The 24915-nt window shown below is 43.5% G+C and overlaps 2 protein-coding genes across 2 annotated transcripts in view; both read left to right on the plus strand.

Annotated features, from left to right (window-relative positions):
• Positions 1–12136, plus strand: part of LOC134532240 (voltage-dependent T-type calcium channel subunit alpha-1G) — a 248321-nt gene extending 236185 nt beyond the window's left edge. Inside the window, exons 30-35 of the mRNA XM_063368661.1 lie at positions 2707–2858; positions 4179–4288; positions 4907–5037; positions 6436–6585; positions 10200–10492; positions 11864–12136. Coding sequence (XP_063224731.1) covers positions 2707–2858; positions 4179–4288; positions 4907–5037; positions 6436–6585; positions 10200–10492; positions 11864–12136 — 1109 coding nt within the window. The remainder of the gene's footprint in view (positions 1–2706; positions 2859–4178; positions 4289–4906; positions 5038–6435; positions 6586–10199; positions 10493–11863) is intronic.
• A 782-nt stretch (positions 12137–12918) lies between these two features.
• Positions 12919–24175, plus strand: LOC134532241 (uncharacterized). Its single transcript, XM_063368662.1, has 3 exons — positions 12919–12928; positions 14327–14556; positions 23948–24175. The coding sequence occupies exons 1-3, from the start codon at positions 12919–12921 to the stop codon at positions 24173–24175; spliced, it is 468 nt and encodes a 155-aa protein (XP_063224732.1).
• Positions 24176–24915: the final 740 nt, after the last annotated feature.

Below are 24915 nucleotides of genomic sequence, written 5' to 3' on the forward strand. Positions count from 1 at the left end.
CTAGATCTAGACGATCAATGTTACTGTCCATGTTTCGCCTTAGTAATATCCGTGCGTGAAACGTCTTCTCGACTTTTGCCTTGACTTTTGGCCAGCGTTCACTTCTATTTTGTTTATTCCCCTCCTTCAACGCTGCCAAGGTCAAGGCCCAAATTTCGGATCGGATTGAAGCGAGGTTTCAATACAATACAGTGACGATACAGCGTCAATGTTATTGATCGTCTAATGGGACCCAAACACTTTTTAGTATAGTCCATGTCACGTCACTTGCTGCTGCGTACCGGAGTTATAATATGAAGGATTTGCATCAAAACAAGTGTATATATATCCTTTTAAATAGTTTTGAGGAAACAATATTTTTTTTTATAATTTATACTTTTTTTAGTTTTAAGTGTGTAAGATCTGTGTTATACGTATTAAAGAGCAAATTTATTTTTACACACGAATGAATGAAATCCTGAAATTATTATTTTTTATATAAATTCGTTTTGATGCAGATCCTACATATTCCCCCAAGACTCCTCATAAAAAGTATCATGGACAAAAAAATTTGATTGCCAACAGCGGGAAAAGGAATTATATCCCCCAACCTCCCGATATGAATTCTGGGTACCTACGGTTTTGGTCACTTGTCTTTAATATGACCGTTTCCTAAAGCCGGGTTTATAAACTGCGCAAGAGACGCAAGACGCTAAAAAAGTTCAGTAAATAATATTTTGAAAATTCCCTTTTGAAAAATTACGCAATACGCGAAATCACAACGCGAACGTCTGTCATATTTTAAATTTTTAAAGAAGCAGATTTAATGAACACTGAAATCTGCGATGTTTTTTTTTCTTATATAGGCCTACATAACATTTTTACATATGTTAGATTTTAACACATAGAAACAAAATAGTTTACACATATAAATCAAATTATGATAATTTAATATGTTTTCGTGATAAACATGAATCAACAATAGTGGCCCTGAAAAAAAAATAGTTTTTACGGTTTTATAATTTCAAGTTGAGGGGTGGTGACATCCTGCGACATTCGAGATTTATAAATGACTTTTTTTGCGTTGGATTTATGTTGAGTTTTTTCGTCGCTGTGTTTCTTGCGTACTGTTTGTAAACCCGGCCTTAGCGCCTTTACACTCTTCAGTATAGTCCGTGTCCCGTCACTTTCACGAGCGTACTTATGAGGAAAGGGGGGGGGGGGGGTGTTTGGGAGTATGTATCATCCCCACCATCGAAATTATGTACATATATATATATAATTTTCACCAACAAAAGGAAACAGTTTTAAAGAATAAGTATAGCACGCAATTAACAATATGAGCAGTTTACCTGAACAAAATTCTGAACAATTGGTGTACGGAAAATTTTGCCTTCATATAAACGAATTGGTTTTTGAATACAACATTATTTATTGTAACTGGATATTTTAATAATTACCATACGAATTTCAAGAATATTCTCAACACGATACTATGTACTATAAGGAATAAAAATATAATGAGAATATATTATACATATTTTGCAAGCACAGAGTTACATTATTCCTTATCTGGAAATTTTGTTCATACTCTTGGTAGTAAATAAAATTTAAGTTCAATTAAAACTATTATTACAATTGAATTGAATCTAAAATTATACACAACTTTCATATGAGACAATTCTATACTTATACAGCAGAAATAGTGGTTTCTCCCCCCCCCCCCCCCCCCCCACCTTCCCGGGTAAAGACGAATTTAATTACATACAATAGCACTTCCAACGGTAATTTATAATAGTATTCTGTACGCAACGCAACACACTCCCAAACATTATTTTTAAAATTATTGTTAATTTATAATACCGTCTCAAAAATATTTATGTATGTAACATAAATAATCATTGAGGAAAACTTAATCTTATAAAGGGTTGTAAATATCATTAATCGTAACTGCTAAGACTTTATGTACGTTCGTGAGGGCCAGTTATGTGATCGTTTGACTAAAAGTACATATTAGGTGAATGTATATAAAACCAAAAATTGTTTATTTTAACAACAAAAAATTATCCGAACGCAAATTATTTTTCCCTCAAAGATAAAATGTTAACGGTTCATCTTGGTGGTTTTGGGTTATTTATGTTGTATAACTGTTGTCTTCATACAATATTTTTACTTTACAATGCCACCATTTTAATTTTTGCCAAGTAGATTTTTGTTATGATTCTATTTTCACGTGCTTCGATATACACATACCCTTAGTATAGTTTTAATTTAAACCATTTAGGCCTACGTGCACTTGATTCAATTGTTTGTACCGAGAGGGCTATTAGCTTAGCTTCTGGGTTGTAGCCGCGACCTCGGCGAATAAATTCACCAACGTTTCGGTCGACATTGCAGTCGCCATCATCAGGGAGCAGTTAACCTACTGAGTACATATATGGAGTAGGTAACTGCTCTCTGATGATGGCGACTGCAATGTCGACCGAAACGTCGGCGAATTATTCGCCAAGGACGCGGCTATAACCCAGAAGCCACGCTACTTCAGACAATGGCCGTGAAAGCCTGAGAACATTATTATCTGGAGGGTAAAATTGTTAAGTTTATTTACGTTTCCGCACGTAATTTCCCCTTGCGTAAAGATCAAGCTAGCAAGTTGTTGACTGAAACAACTTCCACTCGTTGGAGCGCGCGCCTGCTTGCATGTCAGCGCGCGATGCACTTTTCCAGAGATGCACGAGCCGCCCTACTACACCAGCTACTCTCACTCGCGGCTCATGGTGCACAACGTGGTCACGTCCAAGTACTTCGACCTCGCCATCGCCGCCGTCATCCTGCTCAACGTCATCACCATGGCCATGGAGTTCTACATGATGCCCAAGGTCAGCAGCTCCGCGTAGCTCCGCGGCGACGTACTGTGCGCGCATGTCAGTGAAACACTGCAAAAAAGAAAACCATGTTGGTCATTTTCAACATACTCGCATGTGGCTGTGGTAAAATAATTTACGAACCGTTTGAATATTTCCCATGAATCCGTTACCCGCCTTCTAAATGGTGGATTACCCAATCCAGGATAAGCCAACACAAGTCCTACACCCGTCCGGGAACGGCCTCCAAAATATTTTTTTAAAAATTACAATTAAATTTTTTTATATTTTTATCTCATTTTTGAGTGTGATTTTTTCTCGCTGTTTCTTAAAGCTGGTGCCCCGAAAAGCAGAGCAAAACTATCGAATACACAAAAATTTAAGATAAGAACCAAATGCATTCACCCTACTAAAGAAAATTACTGAACTAAAAAATACGTTCAACACTTTATTTATTTCAAAATTAACTTTGAGTTTGAACATAGTTCCTGTAGCATGGAATGGATCAGCCCGCATTCATTAAGAACAAAATATTTGCTGAAACATTACAGTTTCTATATATGTACAGCACTTTCAATAACCGCAAATGTCTCAGTACAATTGAGCCTGGTTATCATACTCAAGCAATTTAAATAGCTAGGCTACACATAGAAAATACTCAAAAAATGTTTACACAAATACTTATTAAATAGTCCTATGCAATAATTTATAAATTATTTGACCTGGGTCTACTAATAGTCCGCGCGCCGCGGTACCGCATATTTTCCTTTCGGGGGAATGTTTCCTTCTTTTACTTATAGTAGTTCTACTGGCCATAAACTTCACTTCCGATATCCTTTAATTCAAGTTTTCGGGCGGTCCTATCGCGCGACCAACTGATATTTAGTCGCAAAACTCGCACTGACAAACTGGGACGCCGTGTAACATAGCAGCTGACTCCGCCCACGGGAATGCAAGGGCTTAAGGGACGGAGCTTTGTCCATTGAAGACGTCGCTGCGAAAACCATGTCTCCTAACCCAGTACCGAAATATTTTGATAATTTTTTTTTTCTAAAATTTATCCAAGTTCGGTAAACAGTCACGGAATTATACCTTATTATAATAACTTGCACGACCTTTCAGAGTTCGTAAATAACGTTAAGTAATTTATCTGGGGAGAAAATTCATCAACCAATAAAGAATGCATGATAGCTTTCGGAATAAAACACAGGGAATGTCTTAATTGTCAGTAAGTGACAAAAAATAAATATATCGGCATGTTATGAAGGGCCCTAGCAGAATAATAATGTTGCAACAACAACATGTGTCACGTGTTCACGCCAAGATGTTTCACAGGCGCTGTCGTACATCCTCAAGATCTTCAACTACTTCTTCACTGCGGTCTTCATCCTGGAAGCCATCATGAAGCTCGTCTCCCTCGGATTCAAGCTTTATTTCAAAGACAGGTAAGGATGTTTCCAACACATTTTAAATCTTTCAAATGTTACATATATGCTTCCATTCCTACAAACTCAAAATAACTTCATTCTTGTTTATTAAAAAAATACTATGATGGCTCCTAATATTGTAATATCTAACTAATAACATTAATATTACACGATGAAATGTATAAAATCGGATATTATTTTCCTAAATTCACCTCGTTTCGAAAACATTGTGTAAAAATGGTTTATTTCTTAAATATAATTAAAATTTATTTACTTCAAAAACTTTTTTTTTTCATTTTCTAATTAAAGATTTTTTAAGCACGTCTATTTCATTGCAGTACTGGAAAAGAAAATGTACCTTTGCAGGGAAAATACTTGGAAACTCGGTTAACAGCGTGTAAAGCTGCAAGGCAGTGCTTTTAAACTTTAATTTGGTACAAAGCTTTGCCATGCAGTTTTACACGTGAAGGGTTTTCCTTTTAAAGTACGAATTTATTTTTCAATGAGTGGATTTTTTTAGTAAAGCTTAGTTTATAGTGTTTGTTTTTTTCCTGTAAGAAATGTTATTGTTTTTAAACCAACTTTCAATCTCTGCATTTGTTCTAAAGAAAATAAATCTGCAATTTTTTTTTGCAGATGGAACCAACTTGATGTGATGATTGTTATTCTGTCAATTGTTGGTATTGTTCTGGAAGAACTGGAGTCGAAAATCATTCCCATCAATCCAACTATTATTAGAGTAATGAGGGTGCTAAGGATAGCCAGAGGTGAGTTATAAAAATGCTCGTGTGCAATAACGTTAGACATAAAATTTTCAAACCACCTACATTTAAATATCATTTAAATGAAATAAATTTAGTAATTGCTAATGTAATTACTCGTAAAGTACTTACTTCAGCAAGCTTTATGAAAATGTATTTTTAAAATAATATTACCTCAGCAGCATTTTTATATGGTTATGATGGGCCAATATATGTGTGAAAAACTATTTTATGCTCAAAAATTATTATTTAATTGTTGTTTATTACATTAGCAACTGCTAACAGGTTTTACTTAATATTTTTAATATGTAATGCCTGCAGTTTTTTTTCAAGTTTGTGTTTATTTTAAAAATCATTTAATTAAAAAGAGAGAGGATTTTAATACTTCTATTAAGAATATTCTTCTCATTAAAGAAAGCATATATAAAAAGATGAATTTAAATTTTGGTTATACTCCATTTTAAATTTCGTTAAGTCAAATCATTACCTAAAGATAATAGTCTACTTATTTGTCATTGATTATCTGTAAATTAAAAGTCGTCAATCAAATAAAGTCAATGTTTATATATATTCTCATATATTGATTAAACGCAATATTGTATGTATGTAGCAACCAAACAGTTAAGTCAGCTTCAGATTACATTAGTGAAAAGGAACAGCTATGTTTGCCATCGGACGTCACTGGAAGCATGGCCGCACATTTTGCTTGGTACTATTCAAAGAAGCGTTTTAAAGGGGTGCCTCCCATTTCAGGTGAAGATTTTATAATTACAGTAATTACAGATAAACTTGTAGACTTTTTCAATTGTTTAACTTTCACGAAATTAAAAATATATACAGCGCATACATTTTGCATAATTAGCTGCCAAAGTTACATTTTTAACATTTTTGGGTTGTACAAATAAGGAGAATTCAATTTATTGCAGAACTGAAACTTTTTAGGTTTATCTGCAATGCCACTGGCTACTTCAAGAAATTGTTTGAATTTCTTTCAAAAAAATATTAATTAATTCTACCTGGCATTTCAAAATTCTCAAATTTGTTACGATTTTGACAGCGAAGAAACATGAAATTAATTTTTGTGATAGAAATGCAAACCATGTCATGAAGTAGCCAGTGGCATTGCAGTTTAACCTAAAAAGTTTCAGTTTTGCAATAAATTAAATTCTCCTTATTTGTACAACCCAAAAAATAAAATTAAAAATGTATTTTTGGCAGCTAATTATGCAATAAGTATGCGGTGTATATATTTTTAATTTCGTGAAAGTTAAACAATTGTAAAAGTCTAAAAGTTGATCAGTGATTAATATAAATATAAAATCATGACCTGGAATGGAAGGCACCCCATTAACCGACTCGGCCCGAGGAACGATGAGTGGCGACGGCGTGGTTCTCGCTCCGCAGTCCTGAAGCTGCTGAAGATGGCGAAAGGGATCCGGGCGCTGCTCGACACGGTGATGCAGGCGCTGCCGCAAGTCGGCAACCTCGGCCTCCTGTTCTTCCTCCTGTTCTTCATCTTCGCCGCCTTGGGAGTGGAGTTGTTCGGCCGGCTGGGTGAGCGATGCCTCGCATCACCATGGCTAGGGGGATGCTGATTTCGCGAAAAGATTTCGGGACTAGATGAAAGTCAAAAAACTGAAGCATCGTCTGTGTTTCGTGATTGGGTGAGTTTCTTCCAGGTACATGTAGATTGTAACAACACCAATCGCAGTGATTCAGTGCGGAAGTAAACGCGTCCTGAGTGGCTCGGTCAAATAAGGCAACGACTTCTCTCACAGACGGCCGCCAATCACAAGGAAGAAACCACATTTGCGGGTATACCTTGTTGCAGTCTAATGAGTGTTCAGATCTTTTCGCGAAATCTGCATGCCCCCAACTATGGCCCGTTCCGCAGTGGCGCGGATCTCGCGTCCGCTACTTGCACAACCCACGGAAACGTAACAAATGGCAATCAGTGAGATGGCATTTCAAACTAACGAAATACTATTTTTTTTTAATTTAAAAATAAATATTCTATGCTTTGAGTTTATAGAAAGGCCAGAATTTACATAAATAATAAAAATGAACAGCAAATTAGTACTATAACACTAGATATTATTGTATTTGAAACAATTTTTAACGTATTTAACAACATGAACAAACATGGCTACCATCTCAGCAAAACACTAGGCTTCTATTGGTCGCCCGGAGAAATGTAAACGGAATCTAATCCGTACGGGTCCGTCTCCGTCTGCGTGCTGTTGTAGAAACTTTCCGTTTCCGTGGCATTGTAGAACGGGCCTTCAATATAGAAAGTAGCGTAACTTAGAGCTTGTGAGGTTTAGAGCCGTGAAAATTGTTATGTCGATTCTCCAAGGGATTGAAAATTGAAAAAAGGTTTTAGAAATTATATTTATTTATTTTAACTAGAATTTTTTTTAACGATTTTACGTTTTCCCGATTACCTCCATGGCAATGGTTGCTGCCTTGTTGATAGGGACCGGAAAAATTTGCGGGTTCAATGACCTGTAGGATGAACTCCATAGTTCTACGTACACTCGGTCAAATGCCACCCACTCATTGGCTGCTGTCTTGTGAGACGTTCCAGCATAGCAGCGTGTGATTCAAAAAACTTTGGTTGGGTGTTTCTCATTGGCCCAGAGTCATCCAGGTGAGTTGTGAACCAATAGCAGAGGCAGCACTGAGGTAAAACGATTTGTGTTTCAGCCTATCGCGAAATGAATTCGCGAATTTTTCCGGTCTCTACTTGTTGATGCTTCTTTAAGAATACCAAATAAAAAATGGATACAAAACCAAAGAGAACAAGTTAGTTTAGGAAACAGATAGTTCCCGAAACGTCGCAACTATTTTATCTTAGGAAGCCTACAGTGTTCGTCGGATCTGTCGTCGTTTTGTTCACAATACACGTTTAGTATCATCTATTGATTAGTCTGTTCGCTGTGTTATCCAAGGTTGTTGTCTACATGCATTAACTGTTTTTGTTGAAACTATTTCGTCGCTGTTAACTCACTGTGTTCATCTGTGCTGTTATTTTTTAATGTCTCAATTTCTTCAAAGAATATTCTGCACAGTTTGATGTTTAAAGTTTCACACTCGCTGATTGAGGCTTGTTCTCCGTGGGTCTATGTTCATGATTTTGATGTGTAACATTTTAGCTCTTGGCATACGGAATACGGTAGGAGTATGTAACTTCGTGAATGGAACGGAAGTCACATGAAACGGAAACGTTTGACCACGGTGCTGCCATCTGTGGCGTATGGCGCGAACCAAAATTTCACAAAGCCAAGGAATAAACTTTAGCATAGTATTTACTGGTAGGGAAATTTAACAAGATGGCCAGTATTTTTTAATAAAATTCTGCCGAAAATCATGTGCAAAGCCGGGGTTTGGTGAAGTCATTTTCGCTTTTGCCGCAGCCGTTTCATCATACTGTTTCAAATTTTGTTTTACAAGTCGAATAATTCGATAGTCGACATAGCTGCGCCGGCAACGAATATTAGTGGCAGGTGTGGAAACTATGTGAGATTAGCGTTAGAAATTTTGTTTAAAACACAATTTGAGTGTATATACATATATTCAGGGCCGGCGCGTCCATATAGGCGAACTAGGCAACCGCCTAGGGCGCCAAGTAGCTGGGGGCGGCGCAGCACGACACATAACAGCTGATAAAATATATTTAACGATTATTGAAACTAGATGAAAATGGATTTTTGTAACAGTTTGGAATGTTTATATTGATATAAATAATTATTTAAAGTCTACGGTGACCTGTTTATGATTTTTATTAAGTAAAAAAGTAAAAAAACACGAGCCTGCTTACATTTGATTGTTGACAAAATCTTAGGCTTACGTGATGTATTTTGAGGCAATGAAAATTTTTTTGGGGTGTCCGTAGGAGGGGGGGGGGGGAATTAAGGTTTTTCACCTGGGGCGCCAATTTACCTTGCACCGGCCCTGTATATATTACGTTCGGCATTATTTTAAAGAATTCTACCTTAAATTTCGTGTCCGGATTCCGTATTTTATACTGAGAACACTTGAAATTTCTCGTTACTGAGGTTATATGTTACACATCAATGGCGAGCGCTGGAATAATCGCATTCTTGGAGATTTTTTTTTCATGATGACAAACACTGCAAACTTGCAATGGCGTATGTCTGAAGAGCGTGTGTTTGACTGGAGACCCTGGGTGTTTGAATTTTTTGAAGTTATACTTCTAATGCGACTTCCAACAAGGTTGCGTTAAACGTTTAACGCTACCATGGAGGGGGTATGAGAGCACTGTTGCGTTAAATGTTCAACGCTCCTTGGGAGGGGGAATAGAAAGAGACAGAGCGAGAGTGAATGCGTGGCACTCGAACGCATGCGCGTAGTATACATGTTACAGGCCAGCGCGAGCGTTAGCAACGAGTAGCGTCCAATATTCCAAGCACATGCGCGTGGTATTCTTGCTATGCAGTGAAGTAAACAGTGTGAGCGTCGTGAAATTAGCTGAAATACGAACTTGTTGTTCTATTTTATTGTTCTATTTTAATTTATAATATTCATTATTTCATTTACTTGTTGTTTTTGTTTTTTTAGTTTGATTTCATACACATGTAATTTAATAGGGTAATATTTTTGAAGTTATACTTCTAATGCGACTTCCAACAAGATTGCGTTAAACGTTTAACGCTACCATGGAGAATTATTTACATGCAATTAAAAACTATTTTTTAATGATGCCAAAGAAGTAGTCTATAACTAGAGACCCGGAAAATTCGCGGGTTCAATGACCTCCAGGATAGACTCCAATATCCTCTACGCACTCGGGCAAATGCCAACTGTACATTAGCTGCTGACTTATGAGTCGTCTCGACTGGGTGGGCCTGTGATTCGACACTTCTACGAGTGAGGTGTCTCTAATTGGCCCTCAGTCCACCAGATTAACAGTGAACCAATGACAGAAGCAGCACTAAGGTATAATTATTTGAATTTTAGCATAACACGAAACGAACCCGCGAATTTTCCGGGTCTCTATCTATGACTTCTCACGCGCGTACCTAAGTGCACGCACCCATTTGTTTTCTCCATCTGTAATGGTTTTGTTGATAAGGTGATGTTTTAAAGTGTTGTTATGTCTGTAATTGGTACTATATTTGGACGGTGGTGGCGGTGTTGGTGCGCAGAGTGCAGCGAGAAGTACCCCTGCCAGGGCCTGGGCGAGCACGCGCACTTCAGCAACTTCGGCATGGCCTTCCTGACGCTGTTCCGCGTGGCGACGGGCGACAACTGGAACGGCATCATGAAGGACACGCTGCGCGACGACTGCGACGACGGCGTGGACTGCGTGCGCAACTGCTGCGTGTCCACCGTCATCGCGCCCATCTTCTTCGTCATCTTCGTGCTGATGGCGCAGTTCGTGCTGGTCAACGTGGTGGTAGCCGTGCTCATGAAGCACCTGGAGGAGTCGCACAAGCAGGTGGGGGGTCCCGCGCCTGGGCTTTTGCCCGACATTCCTCTCCGGCATCCAGCTGCCGATGCTGCAAGGAAGACATTGAACTTTGTAGAACACGTGGATGCGGTTATTTATTTGTGTAAAATTTTATTTTAATTGGTGTTTTATTCAAATATAAATACACCCCTGTCTAAGCAGGCCCCTTTAAGAAACACAGACGGCGCTACAGTTGTTTAGTACACAGCTAGTCTGGATATATTTTCAAGAAAAATCACAGGCCCTACAATTATCTTGGTACTTGTACCAATATTTTGACAAATTGTGTCATTTTTATAATACAGGTTCATTTTTTTTTTGGGACTGTTGCCATTATATTTGTAATCGATCTTTCCATGGTACTTATATCAATATTTCCCGCTTTTAATACCAATATTAATCATTTTACTTTTATGGAGAAATATTTGAACTATTTTATTAGACATAAACCATGTACTCTTTCTATTTATTTTCGGTTAAGAGTTTATTTGTTCTTAATATCAGTAAAACTACCTGTCGAAGATAATTTAAGGATTTATACACATAAATAGCATACTATACTTTGTCTGAAAGATGCTGCTTTGAGTGTCGTATACCGTGGTAAGACTTAGATTTCCTTTTCACTACCTTACAGTGAATTACATTAATGACGTTTTACAGTAAACTAATAGCGTTATTTTTAAATATCTAATAGATTGTGAACATTCTTGAGTATTAAGTCAGGTTATTTGCCAGAGAAATTATTTTAAAAAAATAATAAAACAGTGATGACCTGGCCTAATATTAATCTTTCTACCAATTTACTTGAATGGTTTGAAATATTTTGTAAGCAAAATAACCATAAGTTTATTTACAAGATAAAGACGTATTTTCGAAACAAATTCGTACGGACGGAGCTGGATGTGGAATGTGTGGTGTTGTTTCAGATGGCTGACTGAGGAATCAGCGGTGTTGTTGCAGATGGCTGACTGTGGAATGTGAGGTGTTGTTCCAGATGGCTGACTGTGGAATGTGTGGTTATGCAGATTGCCGACTGTGGAATGTGTGGTGGTGTTGCAGATGGCTGACTGTGGAATGAGCGGTGTTGTTGCAGATGGCTGACTGTGGAATGTGTGGTTATGCAGATTGCTGACTGTGGAATGTGTGGTGGTGTTGCAGATGGCTGACTGTGGAATGAGCGGTGTTGTTGCAGATGGCTGACTGTGGAATGTGAGGTGTTGTTCCAGATGGCTGACTGTGGAATGTGTGGTTATGCAGATTGCTGACTGTGGAATGTGAGGTGTTGTTGCAGATGGCTGACTGTGTAATGAGCGGTGGTGTTGCAGATGGCTGACTGTGGAATGTGCGGTGTTGTTCCAGATGGAGGATGAAATGGACATGGACGTGGAGCTGGAGCGCGAGCTAGCGGCCGAACAGGAAGAGCTCCTGCTGGAAGAAGAGGAAGACCTCAACCTGCAGCAAGCCCTAGAGATGTCCATGGAGGCCGAGAACGAACACTTCAAGAAGCCTCTGACCAAAGTTCTCTCGCTCCCGGCGAACTTCACGTTTTCCTCTCCTGAAGACAAAGAGAACTCGCTGGCTGACGGAGGTAATGCAGCCGTAGTTCTCAAACTGTTGGACGTTGTAGTTTAAGTTGATTTGATGGTGACATAACTACCCTTCTATTAAAAACAATTCTTATGTTTGTTTATTAAGAAACGAGAAAAAAACTTTTTTACATGTGAAAAGCTAAAGGAACCAATCTGTAAGTTGTAAAAACCATCCATGCTTGTTGAAAGGAATATTTTTTATATTTTTCGCCAACGTGTTGACTTAGATATGGTAAATTTATTATTCAAAGAATGTTTTATTCAGAAATTAAAATTTTCACTCAAAATTTACGAACATAATTAACATATTATCCAGGTTACTCGTTTATTTTCGTAAATGATATTATAATTACGGGTTTTGAGTTTGCTTACTTTTAACGTGAACTAACAAAAATCTTGTTGAAGAGTTAACAAAACCCTAATAAATTTGTTAAGTCTACAACACAAAAACGATCTTCTTCATTCCACGTCCTTGTTTTACATGTTTAAATCCGAACAGCGAAAAAAAAGCTCTCGGTAGACAGAAGCTAGCGTAGTTACTACGATGATGCACTTACCTGGGACTACGAAGAACCATGCGTTTATTTGAGGCACATTCTTCTTTGAAACGTCCGTAAATTTTCTGTAATTTCTAACGGTTCTCAACTGCAGTGCGTTTTATCGTTTTGTATTCTGTCAGTGTTATAGCGAGGCGTGTTATAGGTAAGTGGTTGTAAAGGGAAGTAGGGAAGGAGAACACGTATCAGTAGCTAATTGGTGGCCAAGGAGGCTGAAAAATTCTTCTTGAGTTTGGTATATTTTCTAGGTGTTATACCCGTTATAAATATGTTTCCCGGTTAGTGCTTAGCGAGCGATACGAACGTATACACACATAAGCATCATTTCGATTATTCATGTTTTTAGAATAGTTGGTGTGCAAACGGGCCGTGTCAATTCAGTACTGTTTGGTTCCATAGGGCTTCGTATACTGTTGGGTACTACCGATCCTTTCCAAGCAAACGCGTTTCTAATGCAGATCACAAGACGTTTGGCCGGCACTAAGAGTCCGCCTCACTCTTAGATTGCAGTACAGATCTAATGGCAACCAATGTTGCCATATTGATACTGCACGGCATGTTAACATTAAAATTCTGATTTTGTATGCCATCAATATTCATGGTTAGTTATCTTTTTTTTGTTTGTTTTTATATTGATTTTTCTTAGAGCATTAAGTCGTTACTTTTGACAGTATTATATATTATAGTTGTAAACATTTAGAAAGAAAAATTATGAATTAAAATCACGAATTATTATTTCACAAGAGAAACTATTTTCAACATTCGGTCACTATTAATAACAAGCCATTCCATTAATTACGTTCTTTGGTCAAAACAGAACCAAAATTAGTAATAGCAAAAGCTATCAAAAATATTATGGCTAAAATTGTTGAAACTAAGACTTCCTTAGAAGTAAAAATTGAATATTATTAAATGATGATCTTGAAGAAATTTCCCAAATTCTCCTTTCTTTGGGATTGTCCATTAATCACATGAGCCTCGAAAGGGGGGGGGGTGTCGGTAAAAAACACGAAAGATCACAAGGGGGGGAAGGGGGTGTAGAGAGATATCACATGTATTAATTTTTTCGCGCGATTTCTACTAAACCGAAAAGCGAAACGTGACCTTGACTCGCCGTAGCCAGGCAACAATATCCCCGCCCGCCGCAACATGAACCACCCGGCTCGGCTTGTCGGCTTGCCAGTCAGACTGTGATTTTGGTGCCGAATACATGCGTAAATCACATATAAGCCTTTCCTTTATTATTGTTATGCCAGTGAGAATAAACCTACAACCTTAATGTGTGTCTGGACATTATTATCACTGTGCTTAATTTTCCAGAATTAAATTAGATTATACCTATATTTAAAGATAATATTCTAAAATTTTTTAAAATTTTTGGTATAAAAAAATACACGTGATTTATTGGGGGGGGGGGGTAAGTCTGAAACCTCACCACAAATCACTAGAGGGTAGAGGGGTTAAAAATTTGTTAAAAAAACATCACGTGATTAATGGACGACCCCTTTCATTTTTTTTTTTCAAGTGCAACAAAAATAATTGACTTATATTTTAAAAATTGCGTCTCGAACACCACGCAACACGCTGAATATATGCACAGCCCGTTGTTAAAGAGAAAGCGAATGACGAGGTGTGAGGCTGGACGAGAGAGCAGGAGGGTTGGTCCCCCTGCGCAGACTCGCGCGGCTCCGCGCCCGGCGACCGGCGCGAGGCCTCGGCGGCCGAGGGGCGGCGGCGCAGCCACCGCAAGAACCAGCGGCGGCGACAGACATTCCACGCTCACCAGGGGCCGCTGCTGCCGCCGCCCGCCTACCCGGGCGCCGGCTGCCTCGCCGTCTTCGGCGCCGCACCCGCCGAGGAGGCGGACGAGGAGGACGCCGACGTCGAAGCTGACGCCGACAGTTGGGTAGGCGCTCCCTCGCCCCTCCACCGACCCCCGGCGGATCCTTACCAACACCTCCTCTCTCGACAACCCTAGACTGTCTCTTCTGCCGGGCGGCGTTTTAGCTCTGACAGCAGTACGGTAGGCACTCCCTCGCCCCTCACCCCCCCCCTCCGGGTCCTTACCAACACCTCCTCTCTCGACAACCCTAGACTGGCTCTACTGCCGGGAGGTGATTTAGCTCTGACAGCAGTACGGTAGGCACTACCTCGCCCCTCCCCCGACCCCCTCCGGGTCCTTACCAACACCTCCTCTCTCGACAACCCTAGACTGGCTCTTCTGCCGGGAGGTGATTTAGCTCTGACAGCAGTACGGTAGGCACTACCTCGCTCCTCCACCCCCCTCCGGGTCCTTACAAACACCTCCTCTCTCGACAACCCTAGACTGGCTCTACTGCCGCCAGGTCATTTAGCTCTGACAGCAGTACGGTAGGCACTCCCTCGCCCCTTCCCCCTCCCCTCCGGGTCCTTCCCAACACCTCCTCTCTCGACAACCCTAGACTGCCTCTTCTGCCGGGAGGTGATTTAGCTCTGACAGCAGTACGGTAGGCACTCCCTCGCCCCTTCTCCCCCCCCCCCTCCGCGTCCTAACCAACACCACCTCTCTCGACAACCCTAGACTGGCTCTTCTGCCAGGAGGTGATTTAGCTCTGACAGCAGTACGGTAGGCACTCCCTCGCAATCCCCCCTCCCCTCTGGGTCCATACCAACACCTCCTCTCTCGACAACCCTAGACTGGCTCTTCTGCCGGGAGGTGATTTAGCTCTGACAGCAGTACGGTAGGCACTACCTGGCCCCTCCACCCCCCTCCGGGTCCTTACCAACACCTCCTCTCTCGACAACCCTAGACTGGCTCTTCTGCCGGGCGGCGTTTTAGCTCTGACAGCAGTACGGTAGGCACTCCCTCGCCCCTCCCCCCCCCCCCCTCCGGGTCCTTACCAACACCTCCTCTCTCGACAACCCTAGACTGGCTCTACTGCCGGGAGGTGATTTAGCTCTGACAGCAGTACGGTAGGCACTACCTCGCCCCTCCCCCGACCCCCTCCGGGTCCTTACCAACACCTCCTCTCTCGACAACCCTAGACTGGCTCTTCTGCCGGGAGGTGATTTAGCTCTGACGCAGTACGGTAGGCACTACCTCGCTCCTCCACCCCCCTCCGGGTCCTTACAAACACCTCCTCTCTCGACAACCCTAGACTGGCTCTACTGCCGCGAGGTCATTTAGCTCTGACAGCAGTACGGTAGACACTACCTCGCCTCTCACCCGACCCCTCCGGGTCCTTACCAACACCTCCTCTCTCGACAACCCTAGACTGGCTCTTCTGCCGGGAGGTGATTTAGCTCTGACAGCAGTACGGTAGGCACTCCCTCGCCCCTTCCCCCTCCCCTCCGGGTCCTTCCCAACACCTCCTCTCTCGACAACCCTAGACTGCCTCTTCTGCCGGGAGGTGATTTAGCTCTGACAGCAGTACGGTAGGCACTCCCTCGCCCCTTCCCCCCCCCCTCCGGGTCCTAACCAACACCACATCTCTCGACAACCCTAGACTGGCTCTTCTGCCGGGAGGTGATTTAGCTCTGACAGCAGTACGGTAGGCACTACCTGGCCCCTCCACCCCCCTCCGGGTCCATACCAACACCTCCTCTCTCGACAACCCTAGACTGTCTCTTCTGCCGGGCGGCGATTTAGCTCTGACAGCAGTACGGTAGGCACTACCTGGCCCACCCCCGACCCCCTCCGGGTCCATACCAACACCTCCTCTCTCGACAACCCTAGACTGGCTCTACTGCCGGGCGGCGATTTAGCTCTAACAGCAGTACGGTAGGCACTACCTCGCCCCTCCACCCCCCTCCGGGTCCATACCAACACCTCCTCTCTCGACAACCCTAGACTGTCTCTTCTGCCGGGCGGCGATTTAGCTCTGACAGCAGTACGGTAGGCACTACCTGGCCCCTCCCCCGACCCCTTCCGGGTCCTTACCAACACCTCCTCTCTCGACAACCCTAGACTGTCTCTTCTGCCGGGCGGCAATTTAGCTCTGACAGCAGTACGGTAGGCACTACCTCGCCCCTCCACCCCCCTCTCCGGGTCCATACCAACACCTCCTCTCTCGACAACCCTAGACTGTCTCTTCTGCCGGGCGGCGATTTAGCTCTGACAGCAGTACGGTAGGCACTACCTGGCCCCTCCCCCGACCCCCTCCGGGTCCTTACCAACACCTCCTCTCTCGACAACCCTTGACTGTCTCATCTGCCGGGCGGCGATTTAGCTCTGACAGCAGTACGGTAGGCACTACCTGGCCCCTCCCCCGACCCCCTCCGGGTTCATACCAACACCTCCTCTCTCGACAACCCTTGACTGTCTCTTCTGCCGGGAGGTGATTTAGCTCTGACAGCAGTACGGTAGGCACTACCTCGCCCCTCCACCCCCCTCTCCGGGTCCTTACCAACACCTCCTCTCTCGACAACCCTAGACTGGCTCTTTTGTCGGGAGGTGATTTAGCTCTGACAGCAGTACGGTAGGCACTCCCTCGCCCCTTCCCCCCCCCCCCTCCGTGTTCTTACCAACACCTCCTCTCTCGTCAACCCTAGACTGGCTCTTCTGCCGGGAGGTGATTTAGCTCTGACAGCAGTACGGTAGGCACTACCTGGCCCCTCCCCCGACCCCCTCCGGGTCCTTACCAACACCTCCTCTCTCGACAACCCTAGACTGGCTCTTCTGCCGGGAGGTGATTTAGCTCTGACAGCAGTACGGTAGGCACTCCCTCGCCCCTCCCCCCCCCCCCCCCCGGGTCCTTACCAACACCTCCTCTCTCGACAACCCTAGACTGGCTCTTCTGCCGGGAGGTGATTTAGCTCTGACAGCAGTACGGTAGGCACTCCCTCAACCCTCCCCCCCCCCCCCTCCGGGTCCTTACCAACACCTCCTCTCTCGACAACCTAGACTGGCTCTTCTGTCGGGAGGTGATTTAGCTCTGACTGCAGTACGGTAGGCACTCCCTCGCCCCTCCACCCCCCTCCGGGTCCTTACCAACACCTCCTCTCTCGACAACCCTAGACTGTCTCTTCTGCCGGGCGGCGATTTAGCTCTGACAGCAGTACGGTAGGCACTACCTGGCCCCTCCCCCGACCCCCTTCTGGTCCTTACCAACACCTCCTCTCTCGACAACCCTAGACTGGCTCTTCTGCCGGGAGGTGATTTAACTCTGACAGCAGTACGGTAGGCACTCCCTCGCCCCTCCCCCCCCCCCCTCCGGGTCCTTACCAACACCTCCTCTCTCGACAACCCTAGACTGGCTCTTCTGCCGGGCGGCGATTTAGCTCTGACAGCAGTACGGTAGGCACTACCTGGCCCCTCCCCCGACCCCCTCCGGGTCCTTACCAACACCTCCTCTCTCGACAACCCTAGACTGGCTCTTCTGCCGGGAGGTGATTTAGCTCTGACAGCAGTACGGTAGGCACTCCCTCGCCCCTCCCCCCCCCCCCCGGGTCCTTACCAACACCTCCTCTCTCGACAACCCTAGACTGGCTCTTCTGCCGGGAGTTGATTTAGCTCTGACAGCAGTACGGTAGGCACTCCCTCGCCCCTTCCCCCCCCCCTCAGTGTCCTTACCAACGCCTCCTCTCTCGACAACCCTAGACTGGCTCTTCTGCCGGGAGTTGATTTAGCTCTGACAGCAGTACGGTAGGCACTCCCTCGCCCCTTCCCCCCCCCCCTCAGTGTCCTTACCAACACCTCCTCTCTCGTCAACCCTAGACTGGCTCTTCTGCCGGGAGGTGATTTAGCTCTGACAGCAGTACGGTAGGCACTACCTGGCCCCTCCCCCGACCCCCTCCGGGTCCTTACCAACACCTCCTCTCTCGACAACCCTAGACTGGCTCTTCTGCCGGGAGGTGATTTAGCTCTGACAGCAGTACGGTAGGCACTCCCTCGCCCCTCCACCCCCCTCCGGGTCCTTAACAACACCTCCTCTCTCGACAACCCTAGACTGGCTCTTCTGCCGGGAGGTGATTTAGCTCTGACAGCAGTACGGTAGGCACTCCCTCGCCCCTCCACCCCCCTCCGGGTACTTACCAACACCTCCTCTCTCGACAACCCTAGACTGGCTCTTCTGCCGGGAGGTGATTTAGCTCTGACAGCAGTACGGTAGGCACTCCCTCGCCCCTCCCCCCCCCTCCGGGTCCTTACCAACACCTCCTCTCTCGACAACCCTAGACTGGCTCTTCTGCCGGGAGGTGATTTAGCTCTGACAGCAGTACGGTAGGCACTCCCTCGCCCCTCCACCCCCCTGCGGGTTCTTACCAACACCTCCTCTCTCGACAACCCTAGACTGGCTCTTCTGCCGGGAGGTGATTTAGCTCTGACAGCAGTACGGTAGGCACTCCCTCGCCCCTCCCCCCCCCCTCCGGGTCCTTACCAACACCTCCTCTCTCGACAACCCTAGACTGGCTCTTCTGCCGGGAGGTGATTTAGCTCTGACAGCAGTACGGTAGGCACTCCCTCGCCCCTCCACCCCCCTCCGGGTACTTACCAACACCTCCTCTCTCGACAACCCTAGACTGGCTCTTCTGCCGGGAGGTGATTTAGCTCTGACAGCAGTACGGTAGGCACTCCCTCGCCCCTCCCCCCCCCCTCCGGGTCCTTACCAACACCTCCTCTCTCGACAACCCTAGACTGGCTCTTCTGCCGGGAGGTGATTTAGCTCTGACAGCAGTACGGTAGGCACTCCCTCGCCCCTCCACCCCCCTCCGGGTACTTACCAACACCTCCTCTCTCGACAACCCTAGACTGGCTCTTCTGCCGGGAGGTGATTTAGCTCTGACAGCAGTACGGTAGGCACTCCCTCGCCCCTCCCCCCCCCACCGGGTCCTTACCAACACCTCCTCTCTCGACAACCCTAGACTGGCTCTTCTGCCGGGAGGTGATTTAGCTCTGACAGCAGTACGGTAGGCACTCCCTCGCCCCTCCACCCCCCTCCGGGTCCTTACCAACACCTCCTCTCTCGACAACCCTAGACTGGCTCTTCTGCCGGGAGGTGATTTAGCTCTGACAGCAGTACGGTAGGCACTCCCTCGCCCCTCCACCCCCCTCCGGGTACTTACCAACACCTCCTCTCTCGACAACCCTAGACTGGCTCTTCTGCCGGGAGGTTATTTAGCTCTGACAGCAGTACGGTAGGCACTCCCTCGCCCCTCCACCCCCCTCCGTGTCCTTACCAACGCCTCCTCTCTCGACAACCCTAGACTGGCTCTTCTGCCGGGAGGTGATTTAGCTCTGACAGCAGTACGGTAGGCACTCCCTCGCCCCTCCCAACCTCCGGGTCCTTACCAACCCCCTTCTCTCTCGACAACCCTAGACTGGCTCTTCTTCCGGGAGGTGATTTAGCAGTACTTGAGAAACGTCAAAATACACTTCAATGGTAGGTACTTCAAACTAGTAATCACGTTGAAGATTTAACGAAAACCCTCTCTTAAATTTTGTTAGGTCTACATCAACGAACAAAATAAAAGAAAGAATTTCTTGATTTCACGTGCTCGTTTAAAATGTTCAAAAACCGAATAGCAAAAAAAAAATAAACTCGGTAGACAGAAGCCGACGTAGTTTCTACGGTGATGCAGTTATCTGGGACTACGAAGTGACCGCGTTCGTTTATTTGATGCACATTCTTCTTTGAAAAAAAAAAAAATCCGTAATTTTTCTGTAATTTCTAACGGTGTTCAACTACGGTGCGTTTAATCGTCTTGTATCATGTCAGTGTTATGGCGAGGAAAGTTAAAGATTAGCGGATGTAAAGGGAAGTAGGGGAAAGGAACACGTATCAGTGATGGGCGGCCAAGGAGTTTGAAAATTCTTCTTAAATATTGTATTTTTTTCAAGTGTTATACCCGTTGCTTAACACTATACATGTTTGCATTATTAGAGACAGTGATTCGTTTTTATTAAAAGGAAGGTCTTTCTTATTGTGTATACAAAAACAATAATGCTCCCAAAAGAAAATATTTCTGGTGTCTGTTATCAGAGGCAGAAAATAATGAATATTTACAATTATCGTAATCCAGGCTGTGGTGATAATTTTTGATTTATGAATAATAGTGTAGAAATCACTGCTAGAAAATATATTGGAATGTACTTGTAATATTAAAACTCGTTTACCCAAAGAATTCATGAAAAGTTGCTTAGTACATATGTAGAAAGATAATAAATAGGAATGCGTTGTAAGAGAGTTCTTTCAAATTAAAAAATATATATTTTTTATTTGAAAGTGTGTATAATAGTTGTATAATATATAATGAATATACTTTTATAATAAATGTAAATTATAATATTTCGTTCATATTTATAACCTAATATAGCCCGGTTATAAATATGTAAAACTAGCTACAAATTTGTTGAAAACATTTTTGCATCCATCAGGAGCCGCCAGAGACAATTCGTGGGTGCACACATTCAGTCGTACTTAGAATTGATCTGTAACCCGCTGTAAAACAGGAAACAGATAACCGACATTAACGATGGCCACTAAACGAACTGACGCAGTAGCGTGACCTGGCAGCAAAGGTCAACACTCAGAATCCGCACGAAATAAAAATATATCCCAATGTGAGTTGCTCGATTGGTGCCCGGTTACCTCGTGTGCCGAATTTCAGGGTTCCCGATTATAGAGCTTCATCTTCATAAGAGTTGGGTTACAAAATTTGTCGACAACGAGAATACTAGAAACGCAAACCACGGTCATACAGACAGGTCTGGCAACTTAATTTCATTCTCCGTCAGTTTAGTGAAACTCGCGGCGACAGCCTGCGAACTAAGGCGCTAGTAGTAGTTCAGCCCATTACGAACATTGCCTTTAATGAGAGTTTCATATGAAAGTAAATATATGTTTTAAAATTCTGTTTAGTTTTAAACTTCGGTTACAGTCTAGGATTTTTTAGTTTATTTTGAGAGATTTGTAGGGGTTAAATATATAGCAATAACTTATAACTTCGCCGTAATTGTCGGTTAAAAGTTGGAGTGTTGAGATTGCGGAACACAAAAAAATCTGGGATCTCCAAATAAGAAAGCATGTTTGCAATGTTAATTGCTTTTTTAATTCAAGACTAGTCGTTTTCTATACAGGCAAGTGTCATTCTTTTAAAAGTGATTTTTAATCCAGTCATTCTAATTAATCTAAGAAATGTTGAAACTCTTAATTTTCCTGGTATATCAGCATGCAATTTTTTTTCATTTAACCGGGTCGTTAACCCTCGTTACAGCCAGGCGCAATACTAGAGCGAGGCATTCTCTCTATAACTTGAACGATAAATACGGAAAAATTATGGGGCATTCGTACAGATTAGGCATTTACTAAGCACCCAAACGAATGGAAAAATAGTAAACGGAGAAAAATTTTAAAAGGAGACGTAATAAGGAATATCTTATTATATATGAAACTCAAATTTAACGCAATGTTAATCGTAGACCCGCCTACTACTAGCGCTGTTAGTTCGCATAGGCTTCCGCGAGCTTCACTAAGGTGACCAGACACAAGGCAAAGGATAGGAATTTTCAAGACCTATCTATATAACCGTGGCGCAGACACACGCTACTAAAACCATTTGGGAAAATTGTAGGAGAAATCGTTCAATGTTTATTGTAAAACAACGCCTCAGCATTTGCATGGAGTGATTTCGGAACAAACTTGCAAAATTTGCAATCAGATTCGGCTCGGGATTCACACCCGGTTTGTCCTAAACAGGAGTGCAGTGTATTACCACTGCGCCTGTTCAGCTCTTGTGTCTTGCCCAGTGGCGTGGCCCTGGGTCGTTTCATTTACTTTTTGGAGGCCACATTATTTGGATATGAGCTTAACCGAAAAGTCTGGGGCCATGGATGGGATAGTCCCATACGTAAAATGAACTATTAAACAAATATTTTAAAGCCAACCAGTAACTTTAATATTGAGAATGGTTTTTATGATTAAGGTATTAATAATACAACAAATAAATATTGAGAAGAATAAAACAAAATGTGTTCGTGAAGTCAACGTGTGACAGAAGTGATACTTGTTTCTTATTAGGTGTCGATGGAGATAAATTATTGGTAATCATTTATTGACAAGAGATAATAATTGAGAATATTAATAATGCTAGTATGATCTTAAATGAAAAATATATTTTTTTTCCGCGGCCTGTACTCTCACATCCATTCACCAGCACTTTTTGGCGCCTCTTATGGTGGTTTATAAACTCACATTGCCTTTGATAATACCTCTCATCTGCTTCTGCTATATTATTATTATTATTATTAAGCATGATATTAACTAAAGAAAATGAAAGAGCAAAAAATCACTACACTCGAATATAAATTACACTTATAACTCTCAAGTCTCTGTCTTTTAGACAGATCAAATCACAGTGTTCACATACCAAAAATAATTACACTTATAAAGCTAACCTCTTAAGACTATAAATCAGTTTTACATTTTCATTCTCACCATTCAATTAAAAATGAATGATACCTATAAAGTTATTTGCACAAATACATATTACTATTACACACGAATAAATAAATTGTAGACGCTTTAAATTAAATTAAATAATTATTGTTATCGTTAATCGTTAGCCGTTACGAAAACTTGAGGAGTAGACAAACACAAGCAGCGATACGAGAATTCTGTAGCGTCACTGCTGCATCATTTCTACCTCTCCCCTGACGTATTCCCTTTCAGCCGTTACAACTAGCATACAGCATTCTACGCTACGTACCTGTTCCCCCCCCCTCGCAAATTTTTTTGCCATCTTCCCATTCGACCGCTAGTGCATGCTGACGCACTTTCCGCTTTCTGTTCCCCCACCACGTACCTAGTGATCGGAATTTTCGTAACGCTCTAAAATTGTAGCCGCTCTCAGCAAAGAAGTTAACCTACACAAAGTATGTTATACGTTACATAATGACTTAGAGACCTGCAAAATTCGCGGGTTCAATGACCTCCAGGTTAGACTCTACTACACTCTACACACTCGGGCAAATGCCACCTGTTCATTGGCTGCTGACTTGTGAGTCGTCTCGACTGAGTGTCTGTGATTCGACACTTCTTTGAGAAAGGGTCTCTAATTGGCCCTCATTAATCCAGATTAACAGTGAAACAGTGGCAGAAGCAGCGCTGGGGTATAATTATTTGAACTGTAGCATATCACGAAATGAATCCGCGAATTTTGCAGGTCTCTACTAATAATGAGTGTCTACAGTTAAATGACGAAAGGATACAGGAGGGCCTGGTGGTGCCTCGTGCCCGCAGCTGCTGCAAGGCGGCGGCGAGCCGGCGGCGGCGGCGGCGGGGGCGGCGGGGGCGGGCCTGCTGGCGGCGGCGCGGCGCGAGCTGGGCAGCACGGGGCACCTGCAGCGGCCCGCGGCGGCGGCGGGCGAACACGACGCCTCGGCGCTGGTGCCGCCGCCGTACGGCGCGGCCACGGGGGCGGGCGTCACGCGGCTGGCGGTCACGCCGCCTCCGCCGCCCCCGCGCAGGACTCGCCCGCCCCCGGGCCCGCCCGGCGGCCGGAGGCGGTCGGGCTCATCCAGTGGGTCGTCGGGCGACAGGGCGCAGTGATCGGACACTCCTCCCCCCCAAAAAAAAAAAACCACCTCACGACCGGACCGTCTCCGTACAAAAAAAAACGTCGATCAGCGTCGTGTAGAACAGACGAGAGAACAGTTATATTTTTCTATTGATGTGAATTCTTTGGAGTGAGTTTGGTTCTTCCGCCGATGTCGGTGCTGAAAATAAGAACAGAACAAAACGCGCACGACTCATCGTCACGTGGTTAGAGGGAAATGAAAAAAAAATGAAGTGTGAAAAAAAATTATAATTTGGTTTGTTTTTGAAGAAGAAACTGGATGTCACCGCCGATTAAAATAAACAAGAGCAATCGTTTTTATGTTCAAGGATGAATGGAACATGATGCATTAATTCTATTATTTTAATGTACTACAATATCTTTGTTAAATATGTCTTTACCTTCATAAGTTACAAAGGGACAGAAAACTATCATAGTTGTTTGCCGAAAAAGAAACTTTAAATAGCCATTCCAAAAAACCATTAAAGAAAAATTTCTGCCAGTTTCTTAACATGAATTTGCCTAGACATGTCGTTAAATGATGTTAACTGTTGTGATTTAAAAAGTATTTCCATAGAATGAAAAATGAGCTGCGTTGCAACCATTTAAATATAAGGTAAACCATGTGGGTATTCTAGGTGCTACTGTGCGACACTTTAATTTTATATACAATAGCGGGAAATCATTGAGTATACTAAAGCAATACTGATTCGTCTCAGTATAGTATTAGACG

The sequence above is a fragment of the Bacillus rossius genome, chromosome 5 (assembly GCF_032445375.1).
Source record: "Bacillus rossius redtenbacheri isolate Brsri chromosome 5, Brsri_v3, whole genome shotgun sequence".
In the NCBI taxonomy this organism is placed as follows: Eukaryota; Metazoa; Arthropoda; class Insecta; order Phasmatodea; family Bacillidae; genus Bacillus; species Bacillus rossius.

Bases quoted from the DNA above. Each gene is read 5' to 3' on its own strand.
- LOC134532241 (XM_063368662.1), top strand. The intron at 14,557-23,947 runs GTAGGCGCTCCC...GCGCGGCGCGAG, and splicing joins AAGCTGACGCCGACAGTTGG to CTGGGCAGCACGGGGCACCT.